The 26,013-nt window shown below is 37.7% G+C and overlaps 1 protein-coding gene across 1 annotated transcript; it reads right to left on the bottom strand.

Moving 5' to 3' along the window:
- Window positions 1-1,179: 1,179 nt before the first annotated feature.
- LOC123241208 (butyrophilin-like protein 9) lies at window positions 1,180-20,441 on the bottom strand. The gene is made up of 3 exons (XM_044668910.1): window positions 20,333-20,441; window positions 3,884-4,225; window positions 1,180-1,289 (listed from the first exon to the last, which is right to left on the bottom strand). The coding sequence occupies exons 1-3, from the start codon at window positions 20,439-20,441 to the stop codon at window positions 1,180-1,182; spliced, it is 561 nt and encodes a 186-aa protein (XP_044524845.1).
- Window positions 20,442-26,013: the final 5,572 nt, after the last annotated feature.

Here is a 26,013-nt window from a genome sequence, read left to right as displayed (position 1 = left end):
GACACCAAACACGGAGGACGATGAGACAAGCACAGAAAGAAATAAGCACAGGAGACAGACAAACATAAAATGGACACCGTACGGGCCACTCACACTGAAGAGTTGACTCCTGGACTGAGGCCAAACGGCTCCCAGGCCCACTGCCAGCATGTCTGCTTGGTCGGGTCCTTGCCAAGCGTCCCACGAAAGGAGCGCTCAGCCTGCAGTTTCTTGCTGAAATTCTTATGAAAGGAATGCTTGAGCTTGCCTATGTTACTTGCTGAGATTCCTGCGGAAGGAAAACTCAGCCTGCTGGGCACTCAAACCCCAATTGTTTGCTGAGATCCCACAAAAGGAATGCTCAGCCTACCGGCTTTTGGGTTCAGGAAAATCCACCCTGCAAGCTGTGACAGAGCATCCAACCAGGAAGGGGTTTCAGAAGGTACGGGTCTGGCACTGAATTCTGACCTAGCAATAAGGCTACCTCGAATAAGCCCCAAAGTCGGAGAGGCAGAGCCCGGCCGATAAACTGTACACCACAGATTCACAGACCTGCCCTTCAGGTACGTCCATCTCCAGAGCGGAACACCTGGCTACTCACAATATGGATCTTCCTCAGGGAATTCCCAACCTAAGTTCCTATGTGGGTGGATTGTCAATCCAAGCTGTGGGGACACGGATGAGCCCCCATATGTTATGCCCAGTTCAGATCCCCCTTTGCGTGTGAGTCCACGCCCACGATGTAACAAGCAATAGGAACTAACTCAGAGTTAGGGTCCAGGAAGCTAGAACCAGCCTGGACCCCATTGGGAGGGAAGCATGGGTTTTTATGCTAAATGCAGAGTGTACACATTGTGTCCTAACGAACACCCTATTGTTAGTGACCAGGAGTTTCTCAGCGCCGTCCTGATTGGGGAGTCCCTAGCTTGTATTTGCTTGTGGTTGCTTAGTTTCTGTGTCATAACTTTGGGGTTCTACATTTGGAACTGAGGGGTGATAGATGACTTCCCTCAAGTCCTAGAAAATCTCCGGTCTCTCAGCAGAGGATCAGAGCACACATTTAGAACCACAGGAAGTGTCTTAGTCCAGCAAATCAGGAACTCCCTTCATTGTTCCTGCTGGAGTACTAAGAATCCAATGAAAGGGACTAAAGGCCTGAGAGGCAGGGTCATTTGCTTACCTTTGTTTTTTTCTGACTATTTAGCCACTGTAGACAATAAAAGCCAGGATGATAAAGACAATGGCAAATAGCACAACAATCCAGACAGCTGTGCACAGCTTTGGTTCTTTGGAGAAAGAACCAGAATCTCCTGACAAGGAAGAGGAGTCTGAAAAAAAAAAAAAAAGTGTCCCAAATTCCATTACTGCAGAAATTGTATGTAGGGGAAACTGTGGCTCAGGACAGAGGTGGGAACATAGAGGGCATCAGGATACAAGAAATCATGAGTAGTGATAATGCCTTTGTGTTTAGATCCTGCATCTTGCTCCTCCCTGCTCCCCACTCAACCCTCCCCCCATAACCAGGCTGCCCTAGGACTTATGAGAATGGAATGTGAAAACTGGAAGGAACCCTAGAAAGTATCTAGCCCAATCCCTTCATTTGAAAGGGGGGAACAGAAGAAAGGAGAGGCCCTACATTCTCCAGACGAAGTCAGAGAGCCAGGTCTGAAGCCCAAATCCTCTGATTCCCACTTCAGGGGCCTTTCTGCTACACCAAAATTGTATCTTTATAGACTCAAAGACTTTCAGGGGCTGGTGAGACCTTTGGCAGACTTTAGTCTGCCACCTTTATCTTTAAAGAGGGAAAGAGACTTTCCAATGGGTCACACCTCTTAAAAACAGAGACCTCAGGAGGAACTTCCCAATAAGAGAAAAGAATAGGGATGTGTTCCAGGGGGAGAAAAACCTAGGTGATGATGATGATGATGGTGATGATGATGATGGTGATGATGATAGTAGCTAACATTTATAGACTGCTTTCTACATCTACAATGCTAGGCATTGTGCTAAGCACTTTACAATTATATATCATGCTTGATCCTCACAACAACCTTGGCAGATCTGTGCTATTATTATCCCCATTATATAGAAGAAACTAAGTCAAACAGTGGTTAAGTGACAGAGAAATTCCGGTGTGAGAAGGCCAGGAAGGCATGTGTCCCTACTCTCTACTCAGACAACCACCACCTTAATTTGGACCCTCACTACTTCCTGACTAGCTCATTCTACTCCTTCTCCCCTCAAGTTCCCTACTCCAATCTATTCTTCACTCTAATTACCAGTCATTTCTCCAAATCATAGGGATGGCCAGATTATTCAAAATACTTGATTTTAAAAGTTTCTTGAATTGTACTCAAACCACCTAGCATTTCTTTTTATACATCCATTTGTCAAGGACTTATGGTATTGTTATCATGGGGACAGCAATTTTTCTTTCTCTATTACCTTAGCACCAAGATAGGTTAAGGGCCTGGCCCACAGCCACACAGCTAATAGGTCAGAGGCAGCATCTGAACCCAGTTCTTCCTGACTCCAAGTCCAACCTGGCTATCCACTAGCACATACTGTTTTGGTCTCTTGCCTTGCTATGTTAAAAGCACTTATAAGAAGGAGCTACCGGCCTCACTGGCATCATTGTTGGAGGTCTTGGGAATGGCCCTGGAAACTTGCCACACCTGAAGCTATTTGATCTGATCAGCTATTAATCACACTTAGAGCCTTTAATCTAATCAGAGGTTAATCATACTTCCGTGTTGCTGCCTCTTCCAAGCACTCCTCTATTTAGAATCTGCCTTTCTACCCTTCTTTAGTTATTCCTGTCTTGGGGTGCTGTTTGCAATTCCCTTAAGAGCCTTTCTACTTTCATAGTCATTGTTATTCCAGGGCACAGCTATGTACCATTTTTTAAAAAATTCTGGTTATGATATCTGCCCACTAGACTGTAAGCCCCTCAAGGATGAGACAAGGTTTTCTTCCCTTCTTTCCTCCACAGGCTCTGGACCACAAAAGGCATCTAGGAAACAATTACTAGGCCAGTGTGGACAGAAGCTAGGCAGATGGGCCTCAGACACTTACACTCTAGCCAGTATATATCTTTTGGGAGCCAAATGAGGCCTGGCAGAGAAATTAAGTATCCCAGCTGGTGAAGTTCAAGACAGAGTGAAAGCTTCAATAATTCTTCAATGAGAAATTCTAGGCTTGAAAGATTAAAAGGGAAGGGAGAAAATTAAGTCTCTCGATCAAAGTTTACTTCCTAAAATGAGCTTGGACTCTTCTTTCTTTCTTTTTTTAAAAGTCCTTATTTTATATCTTAGTATCAATTCTAAGAAATAAGGAAAAAGACTAAATAATCAGGGCTAAGTGACTTACCCATGGTCCACACAGCAGTGTTTGAGACCATATTTGAACCCAGGTCCTCTGGACTTCAGGCCTGGCATTCTATCTACTGTGCTACCTAGCTGCCCCAAGCATGGACTTTATTAATAGGCTTAAGACCAGAGAGGTTTCAAGGTGTGTGGTAAGGAGCAGAAAATTGTCAAATTGTTATTTTTTTAATTTAAAAAGCTCTTACCTTTCATCTTAGAATCAATACTGTCTATGGAGTGATAAGGGCTAGGCAATGGAGATTAAGTGACTTGCCCAGCTAGGAAGCGTTTGAAGGCAGATTTGAATCTAGGACCTCCTGTCTCTAGGCCTGGCTCTCAATCCACTGAGCCACCCAGCTATCCCCAAAATTGCCAAATTTAGAGTGATAAGATCTGCCATTTCCAAGTTATATGATCTTGGGCAAAATACAAATTCTCATTTGTAAAATGATACGGTTTTGACTTGATACTCTTTAAGGTGTCTTCTAGCACTATCATTTTATGATTCAAAAGAAAGCTATAATCCAAATGAAGCCTACCTAATACCTGCAGTCCAAAGTGGGCTTCATTGTAATAGTAAGGTGACCGGAAATGGCAAGTATAGTTCCCAGAATCAGAGAGTTGAACCTTGTACATTTTCAAGGTTGCTTTTCCTTTAGCCAAGTCATGTTTCATCAGCTCCGTCCTGCCTTCAAACTCAGGACCTTTGGTTTCTTCTACCTCCTTCCAGATGTGGTACCTGTGGACGAGGGTCTGGCCTTGGAACCACTTAATCGTCATGTTCTGAGCATCCATCTTTGGTGAAAGGTGACAAGAGAGCAGGATATCTTTCCCTTCGAAAGTCAGGATGGGCTGAGCAGGACCATTCACTTTGAAAGTCACTGTACCATGTCCAATGGGGGAAAAGAAACAGAAGTGAACAAAAGAATTATTTAAGATGGGGAGTTCATGTGTTTTCTAGAGTAGGGGTCTGGGACTCTAGGAGTATGAAGCTCTGATTCTGAATCCTTGATCAGTAGTTACCTTATTCCCTGTCCCTTACATCCCAGACAACTCCTTCTCTTCTCTTTACTTCAGCTGTGAAAATGAGCAATTTCTTCTCTTGACACCCTTCCCTAGAAGTTGTGTTGATGTTTTAACTTTAATAATCTGGGACTGATATAAAGTTGTCTTTTATTTTTCTTTATATCCTTGGCAATGTCCAACTCTGTTGCCCTATTGTCACATGCAGGTGGTTCTGCATTTCCAATGCTGAGCCAGGGCAAGCAGTGGAGACTCTGGTTCTACTATGATGGGTAAACCTTGAGAACAATCCCAGGAGTAGACAGAGTTGGCTAAAAAAGGAGTAACCTCTTTAGAATTGGAGAAGCCCATCATCCATGGGCTATTTACCAGTTCTGTGGCATTTGGCCTCACTTCCCCTCTCCTGATGAGATATAACTGGTGACATAGTAGATGGAATGGTTAAATCCTGATTTAGACACTTTCTAGTTGAGTGACCTTGAGGTAGTCACTTATTCTTTCTTAGTCTGTTTTTTCACCTGTAAAACAGGGATAGCATCTGCCTTAAAGGGTTATTGTGAGAATCAAATGTAATATAAACACCATGCAAATCTTAAAGTACTATATAAATTATTGTAGTTTGGTAATTTCCATATCCAACTCTTTCTGAATCCTATTTGAGATTTTCTTGCAACATTTACTAGAGTGGTTTTCCATTTCTCTCTTCACCTCATTTTATAGACGAGGCATTCATAGTTAAGTGGCTTTCCCAAAGTCAGACACATTTACATGTCTGAGGCTGGATTTGAACTAAGGTCATCCTGACTCTGGGCCCAATACTCTATCTTCTATAACACCTACCTGTCCTCTATGTAAATGCTAGTTCTTATTGTTATTATTGTTATTATGTGAACTTTAATGTCCTTTCTAGCTTTAAGAGCTCTCAATGATATTCAGTAATTCTTTTCCTCTTCTATAATTTGATATCATATTTCTACTAATAACTATTTGAACCTGATCCTCTCCCTTACAATTTTATGAAGATCTTTTCTTATTGCTATATCATTTTCATTTGAAATATTATTCTATAACATTACACTTTATGTCCAACCCCCTTTTTTTTTTTAATTTTTTTAAACCCTTAACTTCTGTGTATTGACTTATAGGTGGAAGAGTGGTAAGGGTAGGCAATGGGGGTCAAGTGACTTGCCCAGGGTCACACAGCTGGGAAGTGTCTGAGGCCGGATTTGAACCTAGGACCTCCCGTCTCTAGGCCTGGCTCTCAATCCACTGAGTTACCCAGCTGCCCCCCCAACCCCCTTTTTTTTCCCTGACAGACCTAGGAATTTATATTCTTTGCCCCAAAACAACATCCAAAATTAGGATAATTAAGATTAAGAATGTAAGTTTGAAGAGAATGAGAGTACCTAATCCTGGGCCCCTTTAATTAAGACTCCAGATAATAGAATTAACCAACTTAGTCACAAGAAATTGTTCATCTGGCACTATCATTAATTAGTGTTTAAAAATTTTGGTAAGATTAACAGAATCCTAAGAATTATATTTTTAAAAGAAAAGTTTTAACTATACACTAAATCTATCTACTTCCTCTTTTTACTGTAACCATCTATCAACCACATAAGATATGTCCAAATGGTGAGTGGTGGAGGCCTTGGAAGTATGCTGACTCCTTGACCAAGGGACATTGCTAGTATGAAATATTAAAAACCATCTTAAACAATAAGATTGATTATGATGGCCTCAATAAGAAACTACGACACCTCTTCAAGAAGCTAGCACCCAGTCATTGCTAGAAAATATATCTTCTGCCCATTGTGAAGAATAGATATACAACCCATTGTCACAAAATGTACCATCATGTCATGAGCAATTCATCTAGGCTTACTGATTGATTTTGCGGTGGGATCTTGAATGATGTAATGTTAGGAGTTGTAACATCCATGATCTTAAGTGAGGTGAAACTGCCTCACAGAATTCCACAGGACCCCCCAGAACTCCAGGAGAGGAGGCAGTTGGGGCAGTTAAGAATGTGACTATAAAAGCCAGGACTCCCAGTTTGCAAGGACATTCTTTTTGGGGTTCAAGGGAGGCTGGGAAGTAGGGTAGGATTACTCTCCTTGTTAGCTCATCTCTGACCTCAGGTAGTAGGGTGTTACTTTGTGGTTTACTCCATATAGCCTATACCAGGCTGTGTGCACTGGAAAAATACCTCACTGGCAGTCTCAAGTAATCTCTAATTTAAATAGATCTTCAATCAAGATTACCTTCACCATCTTAAACTTAATAACATTAGATTAAGAGAAAAATTAGTTTGTGAGGGAGATAGAAGTTAAGTTATTCAAACACATTCCCCAGGGGGATGTGTATCCAACAAGTTTCCTGAAGATACTAGGTAGCTTGCCTCCCCCTTAACCCTAAAATTTACCTTCCCTTTCTCTGTGTTCTTAAAATTAACAAATCCCTTCCCTTGTTAAATTTGAAAGCCTGTGTGAAAGTATACTTGGGTTATACCAACCAATATCATACATTACCTAAGCAAAATCTTCATCCAGGCAAGCACCGGAACAACTGTTATCCAGAGAGCAAGTCTACTATATTAGAAGACATTCTGAACCTTTATTTATCTTAGGGTTTAGGGGAATAATTTCTAACAGTGGAAGTTGCTAATCTCAGTGGGATTATTTCCTATCTGTCTACCAATTTACCCCTGGATCAGCCAAGCTTAAACAGTCTCCTTTTCTTGATCTAAAGGGGATTAAGCCTAAACTTTTACTCCTTCTGCTTCAACTGCCTCAGGAAGGGGAGGAGAAAGAATTCTATTGACTCTCACCTCTCCCCCTTGCTAGGACAGTGAGCTTGATCCTTTGCACTGACTCCATTACCAACCATTACCAATCTGAAACAATCCTACAGAGTATAAAAAAGAGAGAAAACCTTCATTCAGTTGTCTTAGATTGGGAGGAAAACCTAATGATCCAGCTTTGCTGAGAGACAACGGTCTTTCTCAATAAACCTGATTATTGGCTTGGAGTATTGACTCTTTGTTTACTTACAAGATGGCTGAAAATATCCATTACAAGCTCCGTTCTTTCATGTAAACAAAACTAGATTTGACCAAATATGTCTGCAGACAGCATCACATGTCCTTGATTTCTTCCATTAGGATAAATGATGGGAGACAAATTTGACCAGATCTAACTTGATTTCTCCATTTAGATCAGCAAGGACTGTTCATTTATTAGTTATTTTTTATTTTAAATTTATTTGTTTACTTGGAATATTTTTCCATGGTTACATGATTCATGACTTTTCCCACCCCTCTTCCCTCCCACCTCCTGGAATTGACAAGTAGTTCCACTGGGTTATGCATGTATCATTGTTCAAAACCTATTTCCATATTATTCATTTTTGCAATAGAGTGATTTTTTTTTTAAACCTTGTACTTCGGTGTATTGTCTCATAGGTGGAAGAGTGGTAAGGGTGGGCAATGGGGGTCAAGTGACTTGCCCAGGGTCACACAGCTGGGAAGTAGCTGAGGCCGGGTTTGAACCTAGGACCTCCTGTCTCTAGGTCTGACTCTCACTCCACTGAGCTACCCAGCTGCCCCCTAGAGTGATTTTTTTAAAGCCAAAACCCCAATTATATCCCCATCAAATAACATGATCAATCTTATGTTTTACTTATGCATTTCTACTCCTACAGTTCTTTCTCTGGATGTGGATAGCATTCTTTCTCATAAATTCCTCTGGATTACCCTGAGTCATTGCATTGCTACTAGTGGAAAAGTCCATTACATTCAATTGTGCCATAATGTATCAGTCTCTGTGTACAACATTCTCCTGGTTCTGCTCCTTTCAGACTGCATCAATTCCTGGAGGTTGTTCCAGTTCACATAGAATTCCTCCAGTTTATCATTCCTTTCAACACAATAATATTACATCATGATCAGACACCACAATTCATTCAGCCATTCCCTATTCGATGGACACCCCCTCATTTTCCATTGTGTTGCCACCACAAAAAGCATGGCTAAATATATTTGTACAAGTATTTTCCCTTATTACTCTTTGGGGTACAAACCTAGCAGTGGTATGGCTAGATCAAAGGGCAGACAGTCTTTTAAAGTCCTTTGGGCAAAATTCCAAATTGCCTTCCAGAATGGTTGGATCAGTTCACAATGCCACCAGCAATGCATTAACATCCCAAGTTTGCCTATTCCCTCCAACATTTAGAATTATGAGAGAAAAGTTCCCTACCCCTTTATGTAATTATTAGATTTTAATGTTAGCAATAGTTTTGAGTTAATCATAATTGTGATTTTAAGGTAATTAATGCTATCATAAGTGATAATATTAATAAGTTTGTGATTATTTTAGTATAAGTATTAAGGTTGTGAATTAAGTAAATAACTGCTTTAACATAGGCCTAAGTGTCAGCCTCACTGTCAGCCTTAACCTTCAAATTTGCATCATGCAACCTCAACTATCATGGTCTTGAACTTGTGACTTGGCCTTCAGACTCTCCACCCCTCCCTTATGTATCGTGATTTTTTTCTACCAACAAGAAATATTTCCTTATTAAATTAACCAATCCATATCTCTCTATTTTTATCACTGTCATGAATTATTTTGGTACTGGTATAAAAGTTATCTAAATCTTTGGGCTATATAAGAAGGTCTCTCACAGTATTTGGGGTCTCTTGGTCTTGACCAGAAGTCCAGCTTTATTGTAAGAGTTGGCCCTCTTACAATAAACCTAATTTCTTTATGGCTAGTGTTAAAGGAATTTTCTTAATCTCCTTCTGTCTCTTTAAGAGGCAGGAACAGACAGATTTTTAATTAAGAGTGAGCTAGAGCTGAAGATTCCATTACCTAGGAGATGAGGAAGATCTATAAGGAGAGGCAGTTGAGAGTTGAGGGATTATTTTGCCTCAGGATTCCCTAGAGAGCAGGAGCTCTATCTGTATCTCTGTGACAGGCAGTTTTACTACTCACAGTTGGAATAGAGAAATGGATTTAAGAAGGTTGTACTTGCTTAATGTTTGTTGATTAGCTTAGGTAGGTAGGTAGGGAATAAATTTAGGTAGACAATGTAGGTATTTAGGCCTGGAATTGCCCAGGCCGAATAACCTCTCCTTGAAGACAGTTAGGATAGGTTTGTTTTTTTAATTTTAGGTAGGATTAAGATTTTAGGTATAATCATAAAGTATTAGAGTAATAATCTCACTTTCCTTCTTTCTGATTTCTATCTGAACTTCTTCTAAATTAAATATAGTGTTTTTATCAAACTTCTCTCCTCACTTTTGTCAAACTCCTACCCAAAAATTAACCCTTAACAGCCTGGGGGGCCAGGTAGGAGTTTGATGAATTGATTAATCTTCTGTTCCCTTTCAATAATAGACAAAAGGGTAGAAGTGTAACCATGGTCCTAGATATCACAGTACAGGTAGTAAAGGAGGAGGTTCCACTCTATCTCAAGCAAGTCCCATTACTGGGGAACTTGACTGAGATGTTACATCTCACAGTTTTAGATTGTCTCAGGTTATTACCTTTTCTGGGAGTATTCATTCTGTCAGAATTATTTCCAGGATACCAACTTTATCAAATATTTAGTCTAATTCTCTCTAAGAAAAGGAAACAGCTAAAAGATAACTAAATGGAAACTAGAGTGGAATACTTGGAACATTGTATCTCTCAAATGGCCAAAACTATTTCTCAAAAGAATGAAACTGTCTCTTGCTTTACCCAACCTACCTCTCCTACTATTTCTACTTCTTCCACCAAGGCAGCTAAAGCAAAAACCCAAAAGAAAGAACATAAAACCCTACTCCCCTTGAGAGAAGTACCAACCTTTAATCCCAAAAGACAGCTAGTTAATATTAGACATCAAAGACCATTTATCCCCTCCGGATATTGAAGGATTTAAGTGAAGCACCCCTTCTTTTGAGGAGGATCCTATAGCTGTTATAAAAAAAAAGCTAGAAACCATATGCCAACAATTTGATCCAACCTGGACTGATTTTGAACATTTGCTAGACAAATTGTTAATAAAAAGGGAAAAGGATATGGTTATCAGGCTTACTAGTGAAGCTTGCGGAGATCTCTTAAGGACCCTTGGTGGGATTTTAATGATGAAACAGACTACACAAGATTGTGTCAAACTGGTGAGACAATACTTAACTCAATGTGAGTACATTCTGACAGACTGGGTACCTGTACAAAATTTGAAAAACTAAAGCAAGAGATTGGAGAAAATCCTTCACAGTTCACGGACTGACTTATAGAACTGGGAGGAAGATATATAGACCTAGATTTGACCAAAGAAAGGGATATTAGACAATTGAGAAGGCAGTTTGTGAAAAATTGTTGTAGGGTGGTCAAAGACTATTTTAAAACCAGTTGTCCTGAATGGCTGAATACTTACCTTGATGAATTAAGGAGAGTGGTGGTATATGTGCATAATGGACATGAAATGAAAGATGAAGATGATAGTGATGTAGAGGAAGTGTTAAGAAAGGAGATAAAAGTATTGAAGGGAAAACTTGAAAGAAGAGATACAAATTATGGTTTACCTATGCCTCCTGTATGAGAATATACAAACCAAGGACCAGTGTGTTACTTATGCAGAAAAAGGAGACGCCTATAAATTGCAGATGCTGGGATCAAATATTCAATAATTTTAGGAATGATGATGGAAACTTTAGGAATAACTATTCTAGGAACAACTATTTTAGAAATGATAATAACAACAGAAACAATTTCAGAAATAATAATTATAGAAATTATGGGAATGATAGAACTAATAACCAAAATGAGGCAAATGATATGTTAAACTATATCCAAAATGTAAATTCTCCTCAACGAGAAGAATCTCAAAGAGGTGCACAAGGACCTTTATGGAGGTTTGAAGGGGGAGAAGGGACCCTGGAATCAAAGATCAAAACATTTGATTTTCCAGACACAGATATAAATACACCAATCATTCCAGCCTATTCTCCCCCAGAGAGCAATGAACCACATGTAACAATGAAAGTAGGAAATACGTTATATGATTGTCTTCTCAATTCTGGGGCATCAAGATCTGTGCTGATGAGTACACCTGATCATAATTGTAGTTCTATTGACTCTATTAATGTTGTCAGGGTATCTGGAACATCTTTGGAAGTCCAAACACTTTCACCATGAATGATGTCTGTGGGACCTTTAGCTATGGGACATTCATTCCTTCTAATGTCTAACTTCCCTATAAATTTATTGGGGAGAGATCTTTTGTGTAAATTAAGAGCCACTAGAATATGTACTCAAGATAGTGATATTACATTAAAACTACCTGAAGAATTTCTAAATTTTTTCCCTGTACTCTTTCTAGATAGTCAGGAGATGGATAAAACTCCAACCTTTAAAATACCAACAGATATACCAAACTCTCTCTGGGCTACATCTTCTACAGACATAGTCCTGCTTAAATAAGCTGTTCTTGCGCAAATCAGAATGAGAGGTGGCCCATCTCCATCTATTCCTCAATATCCATTGTCAAAAGAAGCAATCAAGAGAATTACCCTAGTGATAAATTCTTTAATCAAACAGAAAATAATCCTATGCAAATAAGAATACAATATGCCTATCTTACCTGTGAAAAAATGAAAATTAGAAGAAAATGAAAAACCTGTATATTGATTTGTTAAAGATTTAAGGGCAATTAATAATCATGTCATAAAAAGACATCCTGTTGTTCCAAATCCATCAACTATTATTTCCTCTGTTCAGAACACCACTAAATAATTCACAGTGGTATATTTGTGTTCTGCCTTTTTTCAATACCCATCCATGAAGATTCCCAAAACATATTTGCATTCACCTGGAAAGGGTCTCATATACATGGTGCTGTCTGCCTCAAGGTTACATAGAAAGTCCAACTTTATTTTCCCAAATTTTGACACAAGATTACAAAAAACCATTCACTCTGCATGTACATAAAGGAAGAGGAGTAGCTTCTGGTGTTTTAACACAAGCTTTAGGACCTGTTCAATGCCCAATTGCATATTATTCAGTTCAATTAGACCCAATAGCTTCCAGTGCACCACTATGTTTTAGAGGCATAGCTGCAATAGCTTTACTAGTTAAAAAATCCACAGATTTAGTATTGGGATGCACAGGCTCAGTGGATTGAGAGCCAGGCCTAGAGATGGGAGGTCCTAGGTTCAAATCTGGCCTCAGACACTTCCCAGGTGTGTGACTCTGCGCAAGTCACTTGACCCCCATTGCCTACTCTTACCACTCTTCTGCCTTGGAGTCAACATATTGACTCCAAGACAGAAGGTAAGTGTTAAAAAAATAGGAGAAAAGGGGCAGCTGGGTAGCTCAGTGGAGTGAGAGTCAGGCCTAGAGACAGGAGGTCCTAGGTTCAAACCCGGCCTCAGCCACTTCCCAGCTGTGTGACCCTGGGCAAGTCACTTGACCCCCATTGCCCACCCTTACCAATCTTCCACCTATGAGACAATACACCGAAGTACAAGGGTTTAAAAAAAATAGGAGAAAAAACATCATGGATTCATTGTTCTCATGTGAAAAGAGTACCTTCCATCACAAATGATTGACTGTATACAGAAAGGATAAGACTACAGAGAAAACTGAACATTATTTCAATAACATTGAACTCTTGAACTTATATTTTACTTTTCAATAAAAAGTTTGATTTTCTTATAATTAAAAGTTTGATTTTGAAATAGAATGAGTAATACCCAATAGGTAAGTGTACGATTTCTGTTATGTTACAGTGATTTCTGTTTTAAAATGGTTATTATTAATATGCTTTTATAGGATTATAGAAAAAGTTAAAATAACTGAATGATACATAAATGATAAAGTGTTACAAAGTGTTATAAGTGTTAGTTAACACCTGCCTCGGGGGGACTATTCAAGGGGGAGGATATTATATGTATATAATGTTCTCATATTTTTTTCCACATTGTAACTGTAAGTTGAATTTGGATTAATATCTTTAGATTCTTATTTCTGTATAGTCAGAATTGTGTTATTCTATAACTGGAAATATTTGTAATTGTGTATAATTTGAGACTTGCATGTTGCAAGATTTGTTTTGCTTTATTTCTTTCTCTCTTTACTTCTCCCTGTTTCTAATATAGATTATAAGATAGTTTTGTTTGAAAGATCCATGGGGGAGACTGGTCTCCCAAAAGATCTCAGGGGGGGATATGTTAAAGGAATTTTCTTAATCTCCTTATGTCTCTTTAAGAGGCAGGAACAGACAGATTTCTAAGTAAGAGTGAGCCGGAGCTGAAGATTCCATTACCTACGCGACAAGAAAGATATATAAGGAGAGACAGTTGAGAGTTAGGGATTCTTTTGCCTTGGGATTCCCTAGAGAGCAGGAGCTCTGTCTGTGTCTCTGTGACAGGCAGTTTTACTACTGACATTTGGAATAAAGAACTAGATTTAAGGAGGTCGTAGGTGCTTAATGTTTATTGATTAGTTTAGGTAGGTAGTTAGGGAATGAATTTAGATAGACAGTGTAGGTATTTAGGCCTGGTATTTCCCAGGCAGAAGAACTTGTCCTTGAAGACAGTTAGAATAAGGTTTTTTAGGTAAATGACATCAGCAAGACAATGTATGATAAACACAAAGAGCCTAACTTTTGGGACAAAAATCCACTATTTGACAAAAACTGTTGGGAAAATTGGAAAACAATATGGGAGAGATTAGGTTTAGATCAACATCTCACATGCTACACCAAGATAAATTCAGAATGGGTGAATGACTTGAATATAAAGAAGGAAACTATAAGTAAATTAAGTGAACACAGAATAGTATACTTGTCAGATCTCTGGGAAAGGAAAGATTTTTAAAACCAAGCAAGAGTTAGAAAAAATTACAACAGCTAAAATAAATAATTTTGATTATATTAAATTAAAAAGGTTTTGTACAAACAAAAAAATGCAACCAAAATCAGAAGGGAAACAACAAACTGGGAAAAAGGCTTTATAACAAAAAACTCTGACAGAAGTCTAATTACTCAAATATACAAGGAGCTAAATCAATTGTATAAAAAAATCAAGTCATTCCCCATTTGATAAATGAGCAAGGGACATGAATAGGCAATTTTCAGATAAAGAAACCAAAACTATCAATAAACACATGAAAAAGTGTTCTAAATCTCTTATAATTAGAGAAATACAAATCAAAACCACCTCACACCTAGCAGACTGACTAAAATGATACCAGGGGAGTGTAATAAATATTGGAGGGGATGTGGCAAAATTGGGACATTAATGCACTGCTGGTGGAGTTGTGAACTGATCCAACCATTCTGGCTGGCAATTTGGAACTATGCCCAAAGAGCACTAAAAGACTGCCTGTCCTTTGATTCAGCCATACCATTGCTGGGTTTGTACTCCAAAGAGATCATAGATAAAAAGACTTGTACAAAAATATTTATAGCCATGCTTTTTGTAGTGGCAAAAAACTGGAAAACGAGGGTATGCCCATCAATTGGGGAATGGCTGAACAAATTGTGGTATATGTTGGTAATGGAATACTACTGTGCTCAAAGGCATAATAAACTGGAAGAATTCCATGTGAACTGGAATGACCTCCAGAAATTGATGCAGAGTGAAAGGAGCAGAGCCAGAAGAACATTGTACACAGAGACTGATACACTGTGGTAAAATCAAATGTAATGGACTTCTGTACTGGCAGCAATGCAATGACCCAGGACAATTCTAAGGGATTTATGGAAAAGAGTGCTACCCACATTCAGAGGAAGAAATACAGGAGTGGAAACACAGAAGAAAAACAACTGCTTGAACATATGGGTTGATGCGGACATGATTGGGGATGTAAATTCGAAACAACCACACCAATGCAACTATCAATAATATGGAAATAGGTCTTGATAGATGACACTTGTTAAAACCAGTGGAAATGAGTGTTGGCTATGGGCAGGGGTAGGGGGTGAAGGGGAAAGTAAGGACATGAATCATGTAACCATGGAAAATTTTTCTAAATAATTTTAAAAAAAGAATAGTTTTTTTTAGAAATTTTAGGTAGGATTAGGATTTTAGGTACAGTCATAAGGTACTAGAGTAATAATCTCACTTTCTTCCTTTCTAATTTCTAAATGAACTTCTTCTAAATTAAACATAGTGTTTTTATCAAACTGCTCTCCTCACTTTTGTCAAACTCCTACCCAAAAGTTAATCCTTAACATTAGGAGAATCAGTTTCTCCTAATTGTGTTCCTGTGGTTAGAAACTACACAACATAATTTTCCTTTGCTGCCATATTGGTCAATCTTCTAGGTGTGAGGTTTTAGAGTTGTTTTTATTTGCATTTCTCTAGTCATGAGGGATCATTTATTATTTATTGCCAGCCTAATTGATTAATTGATTTTTCTTACCTGGAACCCAGGCTCCCGAACTTTCTATCTCACTTTTACAAAAGGTGACTCAGCTTCCTATTTCTCTGAGAAAACTAAAGCCTTCTGATGGGAGCTCCCTCAACTAAGTTAAATCCTTTCCCCTCCCTAGGTCTATAAAATGAGGTCACTAAGTTAGATGACCTTAAGGGTCTTTTAGTTAGAAAGCCATGATCTCATCCTATTTTCTGAATATGATATTTGAACATTTATTATTACTAAACTGGGAAGACCATGAGGGCAGGGTGTGTATCCTTGCTAAACTTTTTGTCTGTCCAAACAGAAGGTTCAGTATATACATGGTAGTTTCTGAATATAGACCCTGAACACTTCTAAAATTTCTTGTGGATTTGAATCAAAGCATGAGAGTAAGCAGATAAGAGGCAGCCATAGGTGCTAAGACCAGATTGTCCTTACCTGAGCTGAGATGGTGAGGAAGGATGAAGCATGAGATGGTTAAGAGTAGAATAATTTTTCTGGAAAACCTGGCCTCCATTCTATTGTCCAGATCCAGTTAGTCAGGTAGGTTATTAGAATAAGCAAAAGAGAAAATTAAAGCAATCATTAGGAGCTATTTTGCCCAATTATATGACCATAAACCTGACAATCAAGGTGAAATAGATGAATATTTACAAAAATATAATTGCCTAGATTAACAAAAGAGGAAATAGAATACTTTAAAAAAATCCCATCTCAGAAAAAGAAATTGAACAAGTCATCAGTGAACTCCCCAAGAAAAATTCCCCAGGGCCAGATGTGTTCACAAGTGAATTCTATCAAACATTTAAAGAACAATTAATCCCAATATTATATAAGCTATTTGACCAAAAAAAGCAAAGAAGAAATCCTACCAAATTCTTTTTATGACACAAATATAGCACTGATATCTAAGACAGGAAGACTGAAAACAGAGAAAGAAAATTACAGACATTTCTTTCACAAACATTGATGCAAAAAATCTTAAATAAATCACTAGAAAAGAAGCTAAAAATCAATATATCACAAGGATTATTCACTATGACCAAGCAGGATTTATACCAAGAATGCAACACTGGTTTAATATTAGAAAAACCATAAACATAATTGATCATATCAATAATCAAACTAACAGAAATCACATGATTATCTCAATAGATGCAGAAAAAGCCTTTGACAAAATACAATACCCATTCTTATTAAAAACACTAGAAAGCATAGGAATAAAAAGACCTCTCCTTAAAATAATAAGTAGTATTTATTTAAAACCATCAGCAAGTTAAATCTACAATGGGAATAAGTTGGAAGCCTTCCCAATAAGATCAGGAGTGAAGCAAGGATGCCCATTATCACCATTATTATTTAACATTGTACTAGAAATGCTAGCTTTAGCAATTAGAGAAGAAAAAGACATTGAAGGAATTAAATTATTAGACAATAAGAAAACTAAACAATTAACTTTTGTGGATAATATGATGGTATGTTTAGAGAATCCTAGAAAATCAACTAAAAAACTAGTTGAAATAACTAATAACTTGAGCAAAGTTGCAGGATGCAAAATAACCAACATAAATCATCAGCATTTCTATATATTTCCAAAAAACTCAGCAGCAAGAGTTAGAAAGAGAAACTCTATTTATATTCACTCCAGACAATAAAATACTTGGGAATATATTTGTTGTGACAAATACAGGAATTATATGAAAAAAAATTACAAAATAATTTTCACAAATAGTTAGATCTAAACAATTGGAAAAACATTAATTTTTTCATGTTTAGACCAAGCTAATATAATAAAAATGACAATCCTATATAAATTAATTTACTTAGTCAGTGCCATAACAATTAAACTACCAAAAAACTATTTTATAGAAATATAAATACAAATATGAATACAAAATTCATATGGAAGAGCAAAAGGTCAAGAATATCCAAGAAACTAATTTTTAAAAAATGAAGGATGGTGGCCTAGCAGTAATGGATATTAAACTAACTATAAAGTAGTAATCATCAAAACAATATGGTACTGGGGCAGCTGGGTAGCTCAGTGGAGTGAGAGTCAGGCCTAGAGACAGGAGGTCCTAGGTTCAAACCTGGCCTCAGCCACTTCCCAGCTGTGTGACCCTGGGCAAGTCATTTGACCCCCATTGCCCACCCTTACCACTCTTCCACCTATAAGACAATACACCAAAGTACAAGGGTTTAAAAAAAAAACAATATGGTACTGGCTAAGAAATAAAAGGGTGGATCAATGGAAATTGACTAGAGGTAAATGACCTCAACAATCTAGTATTTGATAAACCCAAAGAATCAATCTTTTGGGATAAGAACTTACTATTTGGCAAAAACTGCTGGGAAATTTGGAAAAAAAATAAGTTTAGATCAGTATCTCAAAACCCATGCCAACATAAGGTCAAAATGGGTATATAAGGGGACAGCTGGGTAGCTCAGTGGAATGAGAACTGAGGTCCTAGGTTCAAATACTTCCCAGCTGTGTGACCCTGGGCAAGTCACTTGACCCCCATTGCCTACCCTTACCACTCTTCTGCCTTGGAGCCAATACATAGTATTGACTCCAAGAGGGAAGGTAAGGGTTTAAAAAAATGGTTATATGATTTAAACATAAAGAGTGACAAGTAAATTAGGGGAACAAAGAATAGTTTACCTGTCAGACCTATGAAGAGGGGAAGAATCTATGACCAAATTAGAGATAGTGAACATTGCAAGATGTAAAATAAATAATTTTGATTAAATTAAATTAAAAAATTTTTGTACAAACAAAATCAACAGAACCAAGATTAGAAGGGAAAAAAACAAACTGAGGGAAAAATTTATAACAAATTTCTCTGATAATGGTCTCATTTCTCAAATATATAAAGACGTCAAATTTAGAAAAATCCAAGTAATTCCCCAATTGAAAAATTGTCAAAGGATATGAATAGGCAGTTTTCAGATGAAGAAATCAAAGCTATCAATAATCATATGAAAAAATATTCTACATCCCTCTTGATTAGAGAAATGCAAATTAAAACAACTCTGAGGTACCACCTCACATCTATCAGATTGGTCAATATGACAGTAAAGGAAAATGATAAATGTTGGAGGGAATATGGCAAATTTGGGACACTAATGCATTGCAGGTGGAGTTGCAAACTTATCCAACCATTCTGGAATTATGGCAATTTGGAATTATGGCCAAAGGGCTATAAAAGAATGTATACTTTTTGATCTAGTAATATTACTACTAGGTCTGTATCCCAAAGAGATAAAAAATATGGAAAGGACCTGTTTGTGCAAAAATATTTAGAGCTGCTCTTTTTGTGGTGGAAAACAATTTGAAACTAAAGGGTTGTATCTCAATTGAGGAATGGCTGAACAAATTGTGGTATATGATAATGATGGAGTACTATTGTGCTACAAGAAATGATGAACAGGAAGATTCAGAAAGAGATGGAAAGACCTATATGAATTGATGCAGAGTGAAATAAGCAGAACCAAGAGAACATTATACATAGTAATTGTAATATTGTAGAATGACCATATATAATAGACTTTGCTACTAATAGCAATACAATGACCCGGGACAATTCTGAGGGAATTATGAAAAAGAATGCTATCCACCTCCAGAGAAAAAATTGTTGGAGTAGTAATGCCAATGAAAGCATATGATTTATCACTTGTTTATTTGGGTATATATTTTGGAGTTTGGGTTCTATAAGATTACTCACTTACAAAAATGAGTAATCTATAAATGTTTTGCATTGTAAAACATGTATAACTTAGATTGAAGTGCTTGTCATTTCTGCAAGGGGGGGAAGAGAGGAGGAAGATAATATGCATCATATAACTTCAGAAAACTTATGTAAAAATTTGTTATTAAAATAAAAAATCCAAATTAAGAAATATAAAAAATAAAACTAAAATTTAAAAATCTCCTCCAAAATTTCCCATTTCAGTACCTCATTATGGTGTATGGCATAAGAGTATACATTCAAAACAAATGCATTCAACCCCTCATAGTTGAATCAACTGTGCCCCAAAGTTCATTCTGGATCTTCTTGATGCAGTGTAGGTTTCTGTAGACATCTTTATGGTGCCTTCTCCAAACAGTTCACTTTCTGGCTTCAGGGAGGTAGCAAATTTCTTAACCTAAAATTACTCTCAAAAGAATTTAAACTTTGCATTATGAGATAATAATACACTCCCCCCTGAGGATGATGATGACAAACAAAGGGATCACTCAGGGATGCATGGCTAAGTTATGATGTATATGAATCATCTGACAAAAGAAAGTAAAAAACCTCAAAAAATCCAAATAAAAGAGAAAAAACTTGCGAATGAAATATAAAATATCAAAATCTTATGTCTAAAAAATTCTAAGCAAAGGAAAAATAAAACTATAACAGTTCCTTGAATCAGGGCCCAATTAAAGTGATTTATATAATTATACACTTACCCATTGGCATCCAATACTACAGGAAGTTGCCAAACTATAAGAGAGAAGAAAGGACTAGATTTTTTGTGAAAGGGAAGTGTCATACCCTGGTTTCATTTTACCTTCATTCTCAGGGACTGGGGGAGCCAGAATGATAGCCAAACTTCGGTACTTGATAGGATGTGGCTCAGGGAAGATAGGCCTCTGACATATGTCAAACAGCTGGAACATCGAACCCCAAACAAGTTCAAGTCTTCTTGTCTTGGCTCAAAATTTCATCAATCCCATTGGGTTTGGTTGGTTTCTTTGACCCTGTGATCAATTGGCACTATGTAAGTTAACCTTGTGCTTCTTTGGCACTATGCAATGGCTCTTTTTGCTTCCCTTCTCCTGGAATCATTAATCACAATCCATAACATTTATCAATAAATGGCAGGTTTCCATAGTCTAAAGCTTTTGGGTATGCATTAATATTAGAACAAATATGTTTTAAACTTATTTTCCTACAAAATCAAAAAAAGATTAGTATTAATAATGTGTTTCAAGTACAGAAATGAAAGAAAAAAGAAACTCAAATACTGTATTGCACATACAAGAGAAAGGAATAATAAAAAATGTTTTAAGAATCAAAAAATATATAGTTAAAAATCAGTGACATACTGTGTTTTCCCAAGGAAAGGTAGAATATAAAGGTTTCTAACTCAAAAATGAGGTCCATTTCCTTTTTCATTTAGCTATGATCCACTGTGTGAGTGCAAATAATTTTCACAAAATAACAATTTTATAAAACAGTAGTACAAGAGGTGATGCACATTCAAAGAAGTACCAAAATTCACCAAAATTATAATAAAACATTTAATGACAATAGCAAACAAACCCACTATCATATAGTATTTAAATGAGTTGTTGTGTGCCATTTCTTCTTTTTTTTTTAACTTAGAAGCTAATAGATACATATCACAAGTTATATAGATCTAGACAATCTTTCAACCTTGGCAAAGATATTTTTTAACAAAGTCTATTACTGCCACAATCCCAAAATTTGGCAGAGGAGACAAGAAAAAACACAAACCTCTGTACTTCTGATGAAAACCTTTTGGGTCTAAAATGTCACCAAGAATTTAGATCCTTCTGTCATAAGAGTAGAATAATCTGTAGAGTTATAAATATAAAAACCCATTTTGAAGCTATGAGTCTTCACAGGAAAAAATCCTTCATACTTCCTGGATGAGATTATAACCCATTACAGGGTTAATAAGCCTCTTGGGCAAAGCTCCCTCTGATATGAGACTGTAACAGTTTACAGACCTGTCTTCAATATGTCCCATCCATTTCAAGTGAAGCTGAGGAATAAATAGTGAAAATAACTTCAGATGTCTCATCCATCACATTTTTAATAAATGCAGAAGTGGGGAAATAAAATAGTGCCAGTGTACTTCTCTTCAACTACAAATGGACCCTTATCTCTTGTTATAGACAACTCAAAAGCAGGGATGCTACTAGATATCTAAAAATCGCTTCTGAAGACTCCTTAAAATCAATTGAGATATTTTTTTTTGTTTTTTCCACCAGTTTGATGGAGTCCATCCATTATCATATATATGACAATTAACAAAGAAAAAAAGGAACAAAAGGCTAAGGGAATATGTGATCTCGTGAAAGGGTTTGTGTAAGTTGACTATGAACTTTTACAATATTTGCTCTAGTACAGTCATAGGGAGGTACAAATAAAATCATGTAACAGAATTTATCTAATAGTCAGAAACACAGTAGCTTGAAATAATTCAGTGTAACAGAAAGATATTGATCAGATTAACATATGAACTTAAAAAAACAAAATTAAATTGTTAAAGTAGGCAATCAGATACAGAGACTTCCATAAAACAGTGGAGTCTGAAAAGGCTTAAAATCCACCTCCAGACTCTTTAAAGTTTCTTCCCCTCCCCAGGATCATTATCCATTTAGATTCCTTTTATCACATCCCTGAGATCTCCCATAGTGAGGGAGAATTCCGCACTGAACATGGTATGGAGGAATCCTAAATTGAATATATTTTAGAGACTAGGCAAGACAAAATGGCAAGGGGGTGTGAGGAGATGAATTTCTCCCCTGAACCTCAGGATCATTCAAGCTAATCACAAGGATCAGAACACTCATGAATGGTAGGAAGAAAACACCTTCTAAAAATAGGAGCTGTTTGAAATAGATAATGGACTGCTCTTTCACAGAGTGAGCCATGCTTGCAATTCTACTTTCTTTTTAAAAGAATAACGATCCTTCTCCTTCCCCCTTGGGGTAAAACTATAGAGGCCACGTGCTACCTCAGTCCCCTCCCCCATAGGCAGAACCTATCTGGGTTAGCCAAACTGGGTTAGGGGCTAGAAAAGCGACTAGAGCAGGTTTGAAAACCCACTTTGGGGAGGAGGGGTGTTTTATATTTCACCCTCTGAAGAAAAAAAACAAAGGTGCTTCTAAATGGATCTTGAACCCTCTGGCAATCAGGCCCATACTGCAGTAACTCACCAATAGCAGGAACGGCAAGGACTCCAAAAGCTCGAGGCGGGTGGGGCAGCTGGACCAGGATCAGGTGGCTGGGACCACCCAGGGAGTTAGCAGCAAGAGGCAGCTGGATGAGCAGTCAAGAGGATAAGCAAGACAAGTGACTTATTCATCTTGACCAAGAGCTCCTAGAAAAGTCACTCAAAGAAAAGCAGCCGTGGGAACCAACTGAATTTAACCTGTCTACAGTAGTATGTAACAACAGGAAGTCAGTGGGCTCCTGGGTAATGTAGTTTGGTTTTTTTTTTTTTAACCCTTACCTTCCATCTTGGAGTCAATATTGTATATTGGCTCCAAGGCAGAAGAGTGGTAAGGTCTAGGCCAGGGGTCGGCAACATATGGCTCTCGAGCCATATCTGGCTCTTTTGAGGGCCAGATATGACTCTTTCTGCAGGAACCATAAAGTCAATCTTTTTTTCAGGTGCTATTACAGGAGGGCGCACTGTGAGCACTGTACGGCTCTCACGAAATTACATTTTTTTAAAATGTGGCGTTTGTGGCTCTCACAGCCAAAAAGGTTGCCAACCCCTGTTCTATATCATGATATTGGGGAGTTCCTGTGAATGTATCCTTCCTAGGAGGGGAAAAAGGCTACAAATGTTACAAAGGACTAATGTAAGCTGTTCTAACTTTCTCTTCCTTGCTGAGAGCTTTCTTCCTGTGTTTACACCATCTACTCTGGAGAAACTCTGGGGCTCCTACTCTGCTCTGGTCTGCAGTTTCTAGCTGCTAACAAGAAAACCTACACATAGCCCACTAGCTTTGTGAGTCAAAAATCCCTACTGCAGTATAGTTAGAAATATCTTGAACCCCTAAAACTATATTACCCAAAATTCCTTTCTGTATTACCCAGAGAGCTTTTCCCTTTGTGCACGTTTGCGTCTTTACGTAATTGTAAGCTCTTCTAAGTCAATGTCAAATGACTTCCTCTACCAATGAGAAGTACGTCCTGCTCTATTTTAACATGGTCTTGGATTATTTTTAACTTGGTATATAAGTTGTGATATTTTTTGGAGTATATAGGAAGGTCTCTTACAGCGGTCGAGGTCTTTTGGTCTTGACCACAAGTCCGGGTTTATTGTAAGACCAGCCCTTTTGTAATAAACCTATTTCTTTTTGGCTCAGAGACTTGGATTTGCGTTCCTATGCTTAGAAATTACGAAACAGTTTCCAATGACTCCTGTTCACAGAATAGCTGGAAAATTCTGTAACTCCTCAGCTCTCCTCTCCTGAAGCTTGGTTGTTCTGTGTATCCAGACTATTTGCCCTCCTGCTACTTCTCAAGAGACTAATAACTGCTCAAATCGTAAGCTTACACAAAAATAGATATTTTAAAAGTAAAAAAAAAAAAGATGTATGTTAACTGAGAAGCAGATGGGTTAAGTTAATCAAATTAAATGTCAATAGTGTGTAATTAGAAATTTTGTGCCTTTAAAACTATATTACCTAGAGACGGGAGGTCCTGGGTTCAAATTTGACCTCAGACACTTCCCAGCTGTGTGACCCTGGGCAAGTCACTTGACCCTCATTGCCTAGCCCTTACCACTCTTCTGCCTTGGAGCCAATACTCAGCATTGACTCCAAGATGGAAGGTAAGGATTTAAAAAGAAATTTTTTTTGGCAACCCTGATTCTCCATCTAGGGATGATCCTTTTCCCTCCTCTGATAATAGTAACTAACATTTGCATAGCACCTTGATGCTGACATGTGACATTTTATACACTGTATCCCATTTTAGCCTCATGACAACCTTGTAATGAATATTTTTACCTCCATTGTACAGAATAGAATACCTAAAACTCAGGAAGGTTAAGTAATTTGCATATGGTCACACAATGAACACAATATAAGAGGCATGGTTTGAACCTAGATCTTCAAGAAACTAATGCTCATTTTTTTTTTTAAACCCTTAACTTCGGTGTATTGTCTCATAGGTGGAAGATTGGTAAGGGTGGGCAATGGGGGTCAAGTGACTTGCCCAGGGTCACACAGCTGGGAAGTGGTTGAGGCCAGGTTTGAACCTAGGACCTCCTGTCTCTAGGCCTGACTCTCACTCCATTGAGCTACCCAGCTGCCCCCTAATGCTCATTTTTTAACTGGTAATCCATTCTGTCTATAGATGGTACCAAACAAGGCACATTGTGTGTATTAACTACATTCTAATTTATATCTAACTCCCTCTAAGATGTGAACTAAATGAAGAGTGAAAAGTATCATATCATGTCTCAATATCTCCCTTCACCCCATTGCACAGAAAATGTTTGCTAAATTTATGTTGAATATCTATTCACATTTTTCCATCAAAAAAAATTTAACTTGGAACAATGGCTTTTCCTGCCCACATGGTTTATGACCTATCAAAGACAATAAAATTTCATTGAATAATATTTTGAGGCAATCCTTTGAAAAAAAGAGGAGTCCTTCCTGGGAGGATGGGGGAGTCCCCTACTGACTCTTGTTTTCTGCAACTGGACTCAGTCCCCTACTCCCCCAGTATAGGTGTGACTATCAATAGATTAAGTCATTGTTGGGACATTTGATTTATGTCTAAGGAAAGGCCTATAGGCCAGCCAGGGACACTAGAAAATAACAACCCCATGATAAGTTAAGGTGCTGAAAATGGCAAAAAGAATAGGAGTCAGGTCAGCACCAAGCTTTATTATAAGCAATGGGGAAGAGGAGGAAGGGAAGAGAGGAACAAGGGACCCAACATACAACTCAAGTATACCCACTAATACAAGAGTATAACTCACATAAGGGCAGTGCTGCATTGGGGGGCACAGAAACACAAGTCCACTCAACAGGAGGTATGCCCCTGCTGGAGGAGAGTACATTCCAAAATGCTCTTCTGAAGCTGGAAAGACCTACATGAACTGATGCAGAGTAAAATAAGCAGAATCAGGAGAACATTGTACGTAGTAATAGCAATATCGTGGAATGATTAAATGTGATAGAGTTAGCTGTTCTCAGTAATACAGTGATCCAGAATAATGTTGAGGGGCTTATGACAAAAAATGCTGGCCACCTCCAGAGAAAGAAGTGTTGGAGTTGGAATATAGATCAAAGCATATGATTCATCACTTGTTTATTTGGGTATATGTTTGGGGGTTTTGGTTCTATAAGATTATTCACTTATAAAAATGAATAATATGGAAATATGTTTTGTGCGATAATACATGCATAACCCAGATTGAATTACTTGCCAGCTCTAGGAGGGGGGGAAGGAAGAAAGAAGGGAGATAAT

The sequence above is a fragment of the Gracilinanus agilis genome, chromosome 3 (assembly GCF_016433145.1).
Source record: "Gracilinanus agilis isolate LMUSP501 chromosome 3, AgileGrace, whole genome shotgun sequence".
Taxonomy (NCBI): Eukaryota; Metazoa; Chordata; class Mammalia; order Didelphimorphia; family Didelphidae; genus Gracilinanus; species Gracilinanus agilis.
The sequence above is the reverse complement of the archived record's forward strand: the minus strand, read 5'-3'. Positions and strand labels throughout refer to the sequence as shown.